At 45.2% G+C, this 13,168-nt stretch overlaps 1 protein-coding gene across 3 annotated transcripts; it reads right to left on the bottom strand.

Moving 5' to 3' along the window:
• Positions 1-257: 257 nt before the first annotated feature.
• On the bottom strand, positions 258-12,501 carry GNPNAT1 (glucosamine-phosphate N-acetyltransferase 1). Of its 3 annotated transcripts, none has more exons than XM_083738585.1 (6): positions 12,363-12,501; positions 6,499-6,695; positions 5,854-5,916; positions 4,711-4,838; positions 4,556-4,617; positions 258-1,466 (listed from the first exon to the last, which is right to left on the bottom strand). In XM_083738585.1, exons 2-6 carry the CDS (start codon positions 6,668-6,670, stop codon positions 1,319-1,321), a joined length of 573 nt encoding a protein of 190 aa, XP_083594711.1. In that variant the 5' UTR covers positions 6,671-6,695; positions 12,363-12,501; the 3' UTR covers positions 258-1,318. The 3 variants fall into 3 exon arrangements, with proteins under 3 accessions (XP_083594711.1, XP_083594712.1, XP_083594713.1); XM_083738586.1 differs by having other exon boundaries at positions 12,095-12,405; XM_083738587.1 differs by lacking the exon at positions 12,363-12,501 and adding an exon at positions 12,057-12,079.
• Positions 12,502-13,168: the final 667 nt, after the last annotated feature.

Here is a 13,168-nt window from a genome sequence, read left to right as displayed (position 1 = left end):
TCTGGGAGGCTCTCGCGCCTTTTCCTGGCTATAGTTTAACGGCCAATGGAATCAGCAATCTTATTTAGAACTTTAATTTAAGTTGTGGATTAGCCCCCCTCCACAGGTTATGGTCCACTTAACTTCAAACATGTTCTCCATCCAACAGTATTCAATTGTCCCATGTGGATGAACTCTGCTAACATTTCTCAAGTTACCCAAGTAAAACAGCAGGCCAACTAGAGCACATCTAGACCAATGAAGAAGGAAAACCATAATTCAAAAGATTTTAACAGCCTCCATTTATTTATGTCTTAACAGTGCTTTTTAAAAAACCTGAATAAATAAACTTTAGTCACCCCACAATAAAGTTTTTAGAGTACCACAAAATGCATGAAATCTGCTTACGGCAGCCCTCAGTAATATTTTATAAAGCTATGTACTCGACTACAAAAATTTTCTGCAGTGCCCTTCATTTGCTTATAATGCCCAAGACTGCCCCCTTCAGGTTGAAATGGTGGGAGGAAAGTTGTATCGTTATTGGCGGCTCATGGCAAGAAGTGCTACGTGGCTTCATCTAAAGCCCCAAAGCATGGGAGAGCCTCTGAGATGCGGATTTGGGATCTGGAACATCTGCCGAGTGGGTTAGCATGGCAGAAGATTGCTTTTGCAAAGCATACATGTGATTTAGCCCATGCTGGAAAAGAGGGGGCCCTGGCCCTGCAGCCTTTTCACAGCTACAAGAGATAAGAATGCAGCATTTTAGAAATGCAGGCTCTTTGTGTAAGCAATAATTTTTACCAATTGTGACTGCTAGGCGACTAACAGAACCGCTCAGGCCGCTGCTCAACAAACCAGTCATTTCAGGGCTCTTCTGGGGCCCATGAAGATCTGAGGTGTACTAACGTCAAGACCAGTGACAGCCTGGTACAGAGCTTGCATTTCTCCTACCCACATGACTAGAAATCTCGCAAGTCAGTCCTGCCTCATTAACCACCACTGAATTGGCAACACAAAACAGCACAAGACTTAGAAAAATACAAGGCAAGATAGGAATCAGGTAAAAATATAACCTTTGGTTAAAAACCACCCCCACCTGGCAATAATCTTTCACATCCCAGCTAGCACAAAGCATTAACAGTAGGAAATGGCTTCTAAAACGTTTCCTGTCAGCAAGGAAACCTAAATCAAAGTCTGCTGTACTGTATTTGTTGTCCCATCTCTGGAGGTGTTAATTTCATTTGCAGCCATTTGCTTTCCACAAAGAGAAAAGAGACAAAGAGAAAAGAGACAGTCCTCCACCAACGGTCCATTACATGAGATTACAGCTGGAAGTTCTTTAATTGAAGAATCTTTGATACATGTAGTTTTCTTCAGATACTGAATATCCAAATTTTTCATAGAAAGCAACATTTTTTGGCTGACACTCGAGAGTGATTTTGTAGCAATTCAGTCTCTTACTTAGCAATGTGAGAGTTGACATCAATCTAGAAGAAGAAGAAGAGGAGGAGTTCATACAGTCATACCTTGTGTTGCATTAGGTTCACGTTGCGTCTTTTCGGCTTGCGAACGCGGCAAACCCGGAAGTGGATACTTCTGGGTTTTGCTGTGCGCATGCAGAAGCCTTCTGCGCGCTTTGCACATGTGCAGAAGCGCTCTATCGCGCCCCGTGGTTGCGCAGAAGCGCCACTCTAGTTATAGACTTTTCGGGGTGCGAATGGCACCCCATAATGGATCGTGTCCGCAACTAGAAGTACCACTGTACTCTGAAACAAACTGTATGGGTATACTCTTGCAAAAGGATGTCAAACTGCATGTACCAGGCAACCGTGAATCTACACATCAGCACTGCTGCTGCTGCCACCATGCCCAAATGGATAGTAGGAGCCACTTTTCAGCAAAGGGAAAACAGGAAGCTCCCACTTCGCAACCCTAACGCTGCAAGAAGTGAGTGGAAGGAGACAAGAATTGCAGAGACAGATACATCATTGTGATTGAATAAGGAAAGTCCAAAAGGAGTCTCTTAACTAGGGCAGGGGTTCTCAAACATTTTCTCTGGGCCACATGTTCAGGATAAAAATTAGCTTCTGTCAAACCAATTTTTTTAATTGATAAATACATTGGAAAACAAAAAGAAGTAACTCCTAGCAGTGCTTGGTTTATAACCCAGAACACAACTACTTTATAATATGATCATGGGACATCCAAAAAGTATAAAACAATGCAGCTACATAAGAACAGGAATCATTCCAAAATATTAATGAGCCTCTTACATATGTACCTTAAGGATGTATACAGACCCAATAAGAGGTGTGAGCTTGCTTTTGCCAGGTAATTCCTTTGTATTAGGTCTAATTTGAGGCAAACAAACTCATCAGCACAAAGAAGCCTTTCTCTTTTCTGATGGTTCACATTTGTCAGGAGTTGAAAATCCCTGTTCACAACAAGATATCATGGGGAACTGTACAGGTGAAACCCGGAAAATTAGAATATCGTGGAAAAGTTCATTTATTTCAGTAATTCAACTTAAAAGGTGAAACTAATATGTGAGATAGACTCATGACATGCAAAGCAAGAAAATTAGAATGTTAAATGAAATCAGCAAAACAAGGATTGCAAATAGAGCAATATTGGACCTATTCTAATTTTCTGAGATGGTTAATTTGGGGTTTTCATCAGCTGTACGCCATGATCATCACAATTATAACAAATAAAGCCTTGACGTATCTCGCTTTGCATGTCATGAGTCTATCTCATATATTAAGTTTCACCTTTTAAGTTGAATTACTGAAATAAATGAACTTTTCCACGATATTCTAATTTTCCGAGTTTTACCTGTAGAAGAATGGCCGATGCTCTTGAAGATAGGTGTGAATACTGTTTCTGGTTGTATATCACCCCTCATACTACACTAGACTGAAATGCTTAAAAGTTTATTTGATTGTCCTTACATCTTCCTGCCACCCTTGCCTCCCTCTCCTGCCACACCCTTTGAGAACCACTGAACTAGGGAGACATTCCTCTCGAAGGAGGTTTGAAGTGTATACCTTGGCAGGGTCCTGCAATTTGGGTACAGATTAAATGCCAGTTGGAAAGAATAGAAGCACAATGAGTCCAAACGGAAATGGGGTGTTGTTACCTTTACATACAAAGGAGATCAAGGGCTGTGTTTTAGCCAAATAACCTAATAAGGTAGGTTACAAATAAACTGGCTTCAGGTGAGGCAGGGTTTGGGATGTGTGTGTATGGATGTGAATTTGGAGCTTATGGAGAGCTATCTGGTTAGTGTTACTAGGCTGCATGCTCAGCAATTAGAAGGTTCCATGTTAAATCCCTGGCATCTCTTAAGAAACACTGGATAGCTGCAGTCATTTACTGTAGACAATACTGAAATGGATAGACCAAAGATCTGACTGTACAGTGGTACCTCGGGTTAAGTACTTAATTTGTTCCGGAGGTCCGTACTTAACCTGAAACTGTTCTTAACCTGAAGCACCACTTTAGCTAATGGGGCCTCCTGCTGCTGCCGCTCTGCCGGAGCACAAATTCTGTTCTCATCCTGAAGCAAAGTTCTTAACCTGAAGCACTATTTCTGGGTTAGCAGAGTCTGTAACCTGAAGCGTCTGTAACTCGAGGTACCACTGTATAAGACAGCTCTTTATGTTCCCATCAGCCCAACGCTCCCAGCTTATGGCATCACACTTCCAGAAGTGCTTAAGAGACTCAAATCAGGGTGATGAAGCTGTAGCCCACCAGATGGAACTCTGACCATACATCATACTGGGCGCGGCTGGTGTGAATTGGTCCAACATCATTTGGAGACCCACAAATTCCCCATCCATGGGCAAAGGGTATGAGCCTGTAAAATTGCTGATTCAAGTGTTAAGAGAACTTGTCATAGAGCTATAAGTGGTCTTCAAAAAGCCACTTCCTTCAACCTCACTCCTGCAATACAGGGATAATACCAGCCCCATATTACAGAATGGTTGTAAAGAATGAATATGACTAGTTTGGGGTGCTTGAAAGGAGTTACATAAATATCAGTTTATTGCTTTAGAAGAAGTTTAGCCTTGCAGAATGTGTGTTTGGGGGAGGGCGTCAGACACCATTGGTGATTTTTATTGCTATTGTTATTTTTTATTAAATTTCTGTATCGCCATTCATCCAAGGGTCACTGGGCAGCTTACAGTATAAAAACAAACAAAAAAAGGCATAACGTAGTAACAAGCAAACACCACCCCTCCTACACTTTAAAAGGCCATAGCTTTCTTAATCCGCCAAAGCCCTGGGAGAAGAGGAAAGGTTTTGTCGGGCTTACAAATATGTAATGAAGGCACCAGGTGAGCCTCCCTGGAAAGAGAATTCCACAAGTGGGGAGGCACCTCGGAAAAGGCCGTTCTCATAGAGGAGGCACACAAAGAAAGGCCAGAATGCTTGCAAGGACTGGGTTGGTTCATATGGCGAGAGGCGGTCCTTGCCCATTTGCTCACTTAGGTCTTGTGGGGCATGTAAGAGGCAGCTGGCACCACGCCCCACAACCCGGCTGGTAAGCTAAAGACGATTAACAGCTACTTACAATTTCCCAAGTTGTTTTCCTCGGCATTCTCCGCTTACAACAACGTCTTCTATTCTTCCCCTCTGTGAAGACAGACAATACCACTTAGCCGCTGAGTACTAGAAAGTGCCAAAACTTATTCACAGCAAGAGCATTTCCCGCACTACCCAACATACCTTTGCACACGAGTGAGTAAACTTGTGTTCTATGACTAAAGTTGCAGTAGCCACAATCTCTCCTAGAATAGTATCTTCCACTACTGTAACGTAGTAGTCCCCAGAACTCTTCATGTGTTCGAATGTTTCTAGAAAATACAGGTAGGAGCATTCTTGGTAAGAGGATCTACATTCCCCTGGTATGAGGTTTTCCTATAGCTCTGCTCAGGTTTGCATACCCAGATTACTACTACTACTACTACTACTACTACATACATGGGACACGGGTGGCGCTGTGGGTTAAACCACAGAGCCTAGGACTTGCTGATCAGAAGGTTGGCGGTTCGAATCCCCGTGATGGGGTGAGCTCCCGTTGCTCGGTCCCTGCTCCTGCCAACCTAGCAGTTCGAAAGCACGTCAAAGTGCAAGTAGATCAATAGTTACCGCTCCGGCGGGAAGGTAAACGGCATTTCCGTGCGCTGCTCTGGTTTGCCAAAAGCAGCTTAGTCATGCTGGCCACATGACCCGGAAGCTGTACGCTGGCTCCCTCGGCCAGTAAAGCGAGATGAGCGCCACAACCCCAGAGTCGGCCACGACTGGACCTTTACCTTACTACTACATACATACTTACTTACTAAATTTGTATACCACCCTTCATATGAAGCTCCCAGGGCAGTTGACAACATAAAAATACAAAATGGGAACACAAAATACTTAATAAAACAAAAGCAAAAGCAAACCAATAACCTCCCCTCCCACAAACACATTTAAAAGGCCCTAGAATGTTCAATCAGCCAAAGTTATAGTTATAACTTTGTTATAAGAAAGTCCTAGTTATAGAGAAACGATTTTGCCTGGCACCTAAAAACGATCTGCCAGAATATACTGCACCTAAGCCTTGACAAGCAGGTGAAGAGAATGTGAGGGTCTCTTACAGGAAAGGCAAGTGATGTGCAACTGTCGATGTAGTCAAATGTATAGGCTGCCCAATGACTGGGTTCCCCCTGATTTTTTTGCTACTTAAACCACTCCTCACACCCATCAACTCATGCTTTACCAACAAAGCATCTCTTTTAGAAGCGAAGCAAGGTTGGTGAGACAGCTGCACTGAAGCAAACCCCCTGTTCCCTTCATCCAAGCTGCAAAATACAACAAGGTACTCACTGATGAATTTCTCAGGGCTGACAATTCCTGTTTCTGTCAGTTGACCTAAAACTTTTAAAAAGCCTGCAAGAGAGAGAAAGGGTTTGCATAAATGCATTTTTCAAGGCAAGCACAAAACTCGATATTCAAGTAGAGATTCCACAAGTAGTGTCCACAATTCAGTGTCTGGAGTGATGTGGGATACAAGAACCAAGAAGCCACTAAAATACAGTTTTTCAAGTGTAGTGAAATGGGCAAGATTTTTAGACAGCTCTTCAGCAAAGCTATCAGGGCAGCATAGAATAAAGTTAATAAAAACACCCCCCAAAATGGAAAAATACCCCCGCACAAACTAACAGAGGAGAGGAACCACACAAAACCTAGCAAAGCGGATAGAGTGCTTTTTACATTCAGAATTATTTTTCTTTGGCGATCACTCGTAGCCGAGTAAGACAGTCTTCCATAAACACGAAATTATTTTAAGCCCTTCCTATCCAAGACCAACAGTCCTGCTCTTCTTACAATGCATTTTCTACAAAACTATCCAGTGTAAGACTTAATATTTTGCTCTGACAGTTGTCCTCGAATGCAGTCCTGGGTTACGATGTGCATATGTAGCCTTTGAGTTCAAGTGGACTTAGGCGTTCAGAGAAAAGTGAGCTGTACCTTTGTTGATGTCGGCAATGCAAAGCGGTCGCAAAACTAAACCACTGCCCGGTTCCACAGGGGAAATAGCAGGGGAAAACGTCACGGTATTCTGACTCCAGTCCAGTTGCTGAAGGAGGCGAGGGTCATACAGTGGCGTGGTGTCAGGTTTTACTGTTGCCGCAGGCATCATGGCAGCTGAGACTGTAACTGGCGTACTGGAATTGAAAAACACAATGATTCACATTTGGAAATAGTTTAGCGTTTCTATGTTTCTTGCTCATTTTAAGTTTATTTACTGCCTTTCTAACCCCATGCAGTTACTCAATGTGGCTAACAGCTTTTGGGTGTTTCAGTCCTTAGACCAGCCTTAAATAATGCCAAACTGACCTTTGTCTTGTCCTAAACTTTCCAGGCAGCCTATGGCTCTGCTCCCAATTTTGACTTGCCTTCTGTCCCAGTAAAAGATAAAGGGACCCCTGACCATTAGGTCCAGTCGAAGCCGACTCTGGGGTTGCGGCGCTCATCTCGCTTTATTGGCCGAAGGAGCCGGCGTACAGCTTCCGGGTCATGTGGCCAGCAGGACTAAGCCGCTTCTGGCAAACCAGAGCAGCGCATAGAAACGCTGTTTACCTTCCCGCCAGAGTGGTACCTATTTATCTCCTTGCACTTTAACGTGCTTTTGAACTGCTAGGCTGGCAGGAACAGGGACCGAGCAACGGGAGCTTACCCCATTGGGGGATTTGAACCGCCGACCTTCTGATCGGTAAGCCCTAGACTTTGTGGTTTAACACACAGCGCCAGTCCAGTGCAAATACACAAATTTTCCCCCGGGTTAAGAAATGCTAGAAAAATGGCATCTAGAACACAGGAATAATTTAAACTATTCCTTTCAGGCACCAAGAGAGATAAGAATTTGACAAGGGGCTGCTGTTGCTCCTCTTCCAAATATCTTTTAAACTAGCCATGTTCCTTACTTTAACTCACAGCTAAAACATAAAATCGTAATAATGCATGTGATTCAAAGATACCATCTAAAAATATTTGACACTTGTACCGAAACTTTCAGAAGTTAAAATATACATTCCATATCAATGCCACCCTTCTGAAATATAAGATAAATAAGAACATGATTGCATAGCAGCCTATTACCTTGATGTCTCTGACGCAACAAAAGGTTAACATTAAAGCAATATTTATTTTTTCATCAGACAGGTTCTTTGAACTAAAAAATACACCAGGATCTGGGGTTAAACAAACACCCCAAGCACAGCATATGAACTTTTAGATAACAATGTTTGCGTTTGGAGGGCTTTCTTTTCTCAGGGATATAAAACATTTTACAGAGCAAGGGCTACTATCATTCATACTGTAATTTGTGCAGACCACAAAATTACAAGAAATTAGCATTATTCCAGCCAAGAGAGTGAGCTTTCTCTTATAGTCTGCCTAAAGCTAGTCATCTCTGCAAAGACTGAAAGTAGGCAGCCAATTTCATCTTTCCCCTTTTGTGTATCAGCAGGCAAGAGGGAAGGGTCTTGTACACACCAACGACCATTTTCCCATGCTAATGTTCATAAGCCAAAATGAGTGCCAGCAGAACTCACTGCACCAATTCTTGGCTACCCTGAACACGTGATCTATAAGGTGATCCAGACTAAAACTTCCATCATTGCTGACCATGCTGGTGGGAGCTGCAGTTCACAACATCTGGAGGGCAGCAGGTTTGGGATCCACAGGATGCAAAGTGTTAAGGCGATGATTCAAAGGTCCCTTTCCCAGGCAGTAGAGCAGAAGTAGGGAACCTGTGGTCCTCCAAGTGTTTTTGACTCCAACTCCCATCAGTCCCAGCCAGAATGGACAGTGAAAGGGATGATGGGAGATGGAGTCCAAAGGCACCTTGATCACAGGTTCCCCCATCTTAATAATAATAATAATAATAAATTAATATTATATACACACACACACATACCCTGCCCTCCCCGGCCAAAGCCGGGCTCAGGGCGGCTAACACCAATAAAATTACAATAAAACATAATAGGGGAAAACAAACAAACAAAAACCAGTTTATTAAAATACGGGTTAAAATACAATTTAAAATGCAGCCTCATTTTAAAAGTAGCCCATAAATCAAAACCGTAAGGGGAGGGAAATATAAGGGTCAGACTGAGTCCAAACCAAAGGCCAGGCAGAACAGCTCTGTCTTGGAGGCCCTGCGGAAGAGATGTCAAGTCCCGCAGGGCCCTAGTCTCTTGGGACAGAGCGTTCCACCATGTCGGGGCCAGTACTGAAAAGGCCCTGGCCCTAGCTGAGACCAATCTAACCACCTTGTGACTTGGGACCTCCAAAATGTTGTCATTTGTGGGCCTTAAGGTCCTCCGCGGGGCATACCAGGAGAGGCGGTCCTGTAGGTACGAGAGTCCTAGGCCGTATAGGGCTTTAAAGGTCAAAACCAGCACCTTAAACCTGACCCTGTACTCCACCGGGAGCCAGTGCAGCTAGTAACATATAACAAGCCACTGGTGGAACCAGGAGCACTTTAAAAAAAAATACTTTAAAAAAAAACAACAACACCAATTTATAAAGTGATTCACAGCCTGGAGTTATTAAGGCAGTACACAGTATGACAAAATAAGTTCATCTGTGTGATGTGTCATTGGAAGGGGGTGTTTGCTCTTCCACTGGCCAAATCCAGACCTAAAGCAGCTCTCTACGCCAGCCCTCTTTCCTTGACGCCAACACCTCTGTTGCAAGATGTACGGATCCCTGTTCAACATACAGAAATAAGTTCTGCAGCTGAGTCAACCGTTAAGGGTGGGAATGAAATGAAGGAAATGTTTGCTATAATGTGAAGAAAGCAAACAAGGAAATAGCTGGCTACATTTTGCATCCGTGTACTTTTGCAGAAAAGTGGGTGTGAATTCATAGTTATCCTTCTCGTCTGACTTGGCACGCCATTCTAAAGAAGCAACCCCTTCCTGTCATTTGAGCTCAACTCTCTTTGGCTGACAGAATTACATTTTACTGGATATTTATTTCAGAGACGTGGATGTTCCACAGCTCTCACTAGCTGCCAGCATCTTCCCTTCTAACCCACTGTGGCGAAATGCTTAAGGAACGCTGGAACAGGGTGTGGGAGATTGAGAGTTCAAATCCCTACTCTACCATGAAGCCCACTGCGTGACCTTGGGCTAGTTGCTGTCTCTTAGTTTAACTTTCGTCTACTTTGCAGGGTGGTTGTGACAATTAAACGGAATTGTGTGTGTCACCTTGTGCTCCTTGAACGAAAGCTGGGATATAAATGTAATAAATAATACAGTGGTACCTCGGGTTACAGACGCTTCAGGTTACAGACTCCGCTAACCCAGAAATAGTACTTTGGGTTAAGAACTTTGCTTCAGGATGAGAACAGAAATCGCGCGGCAGTGGAACAGCGGCATTAGCTTCAGGTTAAGAACAGTTTCAGGTTAAGAAACGGACCTCCAGAACGAATTAAGTACCTAACCTGAGGTACCACTGTAATAATAATAATAATAATAATAATAATAATAATAATAAATTTTATTTATATCCCGCCCTCCCCAGCCGAAGCAGGGCTCAGAGTGCCTAACAACAATAAAAGTAACACAGTTTACATAAAATCACAATCAATTAATTGAAATGCATTCTAAAATTAATTCATTCTAAAATCAATTCAAAATCAAATTAATGGCAACCATTGGGCCAGAGTTCTATGAGAATTACCAAAGGAGGGGGTCAGATTGTGCCTCGGCCAAAGGCCTAGTGGAACAGCTCTGTCTTGCAGGCCCTGCGGAAAGATGTCAAGTCCCGTAGGGCCCTGGTCTCTTGTGACAGAGCATTCCACCAGATCGGGGCCACAGCCGAAAAAGCCCTGGCTCTGGTTGAGGCCAGCCTAACCTCCCTGTGGCCCGGGATCTCCAAGATATTTTTGTTTGAAGACCGTAAGGTCCTCCGTGGGACATTCCAGTATGAGGGTCCTAGGCTGCATAGGGCTTTAAAGGTTAAAACCAGCACCTTAAACCTGATCCTGTACTCCACCGGGAGCCAGTGCAGCTGGTATGGCACCGGGTGAATGTGATCCCACAGCAAGGACCCCGTAAGGAGTCTCACCACGGCATTCTGGTCTCTGGCTGTTAACCCAAAAGCTGGTGGTTCGAGTCCCCCCAAGGACGGCTAAGGGCAAGATTCCTGCATTGCAGGGGGCTGGACTAGATGACCCCTGGGTCCCTTCCAACTCTATGATTCTATGAATAACTCATAAGAACAAACGTAAGAAAAGCCTTCTTCTAGCAGGCCAAAGATCTGCCTAGTCCAGCATCTCGTTCTCACGGGTAATAATAATAATAGTAATAATTTATTATTTATACCCCGCCCATCTGGCTGGGTTTCCCCAGCCACTCTGGGCGGCTTCCAACAAAACACTAAAATACAATAACCTATTAAACATTAAAAGCTTCCCTAAACAGGGCTGCCTTCAGATGTCTTCTAAAAGTTTGGTAGCTTTTTTCTCTTTGACATCTGGTGGGAGAGAGTTCCACAGGGTGGGTGCCACCACCGAGAAGGCCCTCTGCCAAGCAGATGCCCCACTGCAAAGCCCACAAGCAGGAGGGGGCTTCTTTCCCTGCTGGCAGTGCCCACCCACTGGGATCCCTCAGCGATTCTTCTCAGCATCTCCCCTCACAACGACAGGAGTGCCCCAGGTATCTCCAAGTCAGCTGCCAGCTCTGACAACCGGGAGGCCAGACAGACGCTTTCTTCAACCCCCACAACTACCCTGTGAGGTAGGTTAGGCTGAGAGGCAGGGAATGGCCCAGGGAGAGCTTCATGGCCAAGGGAGGATTCGCACCCAGGTCTCCCATGTCCGAGTCCGAAATTCTTAGCCACATAGATATATAGAAACTTGGAGAGTCTTTCTATAGGAAGTGTGCATGCACACGAATATACTCAGAATAAACTTAGTTGGTCTCTAAGGTGCTACTGGGCAAATTTTAAATTTTTTTCAGGAGAGTCTTCTAGCCATGGAACCTGGATCTGAGCATCAGCAAATCCAGCTCCACAGCAGATCGTACCTGAATCAGTTTATGTGCCCAATATGCATTTCTGCCACAGATCACTCAGGTGTAGCAACAAGGAAGGTTCAGGGGAGCATCTTGCAAAGAAAACCGCAGCCCTGCCCCCGGGGGCTGCGGTCCCTGACTGGCACCTGCCATAGCTGTCAACATTCAGATTTGAAAATATGGGATCAGCAGCCTCACCTGACCTGGGGACCCTCGAAAATAAGGAATCGGCAGCCTTACCTGTCCTGGGGAACCTCAAAAGTAAGGGGTCGGCAGCCTCACTTGTCCCGGGGAGCCTCCAAAATAAGGAATCGGCAGCCTCACCTGTCCCGGGGAGCCTCAAAAGTAAGGGGTCGGCAGCCTCACCTGTCCCGGGGACAGTCTACGGGATAGCAGCGGGAAACGTCGCTGGAATAAGGGAATTTCCAGCAAAAAAAGGGAAGGTTGACAGCTATGGCACCTGCCATGCTACAACCCCTCCCCCCTCCTCCAAGAGCTTACCTGGGAGGCTCCGCCACACCTGCAACGGGGGGACCAACCTGGCAGGGTCCTTGCAATCCTTGAGGCAACCGGCAATATTTTATTCCCCGCCCCTAAGAAGCGAAAGGTTCAAAAGGGAAGAAGTATTGGCTCGCCTGGAAGCCCCCTTCCACCTGGCGGACCGGCTAGACGACCGGCGCTCTGCCCATGCTCAGAGGCACTCTTGTCACCCTGTAGGTTCCATAGGGCTCTCCCCGTCTCCTGCCCCACCCCCCGTTAATTGACTCCCCCCTCACCCACGCGCGCCCACGTCACCCCCGCACTTACCCTCCGCGTGCACGCGCCGCGCTCTCCCGCCTTCTCTCCCCCCCCCCCCCCTCGCGAGACGCCGGCTGAGGGGAGAAGCGGCCAGGCGCCTCCCAGCGCGCACGCGCAGGATCCCGGCGGCGGGCGTAGCTGTGACTGACGTGGCGGCTCGCCGGGAGGGGCGGGGCCCGGAGGCCGTGGGAAAGGAGCCAATCGGGAAAGGGCCTCCTTGCCTTGCCCCGCCTCCTTTATCACTCAATCGCTCCATCTCCCTCCCGCAAAAGCCAAAGAATGCCAGGCTGGCCAGTGCGCATGCGCCCTGCCTCTTAAGGCAAGCAAGCGGGGCGGGGAAGATGGAATGCCGAACGCCCCGGGGCGCGCATGCGTGCTGCTTTTCCATGCTTCAGCGTGGTCCCGTTTAAAGCGCGTTATGTTTAAATGTCGTTCTTGTTATCGTCGTTATGGCTATTATTGTTATCATTATTATCATTACTATATATCTTTTATTTATTTATTTTTTATTATCTTTATTGAATTAGAGAGAAAGCATGAATTAAACATGACATCCAAGTATTTAAAAAGTTAAAGACAAAATACAAAAAAGGGGAAAATATAAAAAGGGGGGGAAAGGAAGAAAAATAATAAATAAGGAAAAAGGAAAAAGAATTAGCCAAGAACACAAAATTGTTCAAAATTGATACAAACAGTAATTTGAATATTGCGTAAGCCAGGTTCTCAGAAATAAATTACAGTTGCAATCCTTCTTTTCTTTCTGTCTGTCTTTCTTTCTTTCTTTCTTTCTTTCTTTGCCATCACTTTCTGTTCCG

Source organism: Podarcis gaigeae (assembly GCF_964106915.1).
Source record: "Podarcis gaigeae genome assembly, chromosome: 1".
Taxonomy (NCBI): domain Eukaryota; kingdom Metazoa; phylum Chordata; class Lepidosauria; order Squamata; family Lacertidae; genus Podarcis; species Podarcis gaigeae.
The sequence above is the reverse complement of the archived record's forward strand: the minus strand, read 5'-3'. Positions and strand labels throughout refer to the sequence as shown.

What these genes read in the sequence shown, in the direction of transcription:
- GNPNAT1 (XM_083738585.1), bottom strand. Translation starts at nt 6,670, where the DNA reads ATGATGCCTGCGGCAACAGTAAAACCTGACACCACGCCACTGTATGAC. An exon ending in CATTGCCGACATCAACAAAG is followed by an intron (nt 5,917 to 6,498) that starts GTACAGCTCACT and finishes TCTCTCTTGCAG; the next exon opens with GCTTTTTAAAAGTTTTAGGT. An exon ending in TTACTCACTCGTGTGCAAAG is followed by an intron (nt 4,618 to 4,710) that starts GTATGTTGGGTA and finishes CTGTCTTCACAG; the next exon opens with AGGGGAAGAATAGAAGACGT.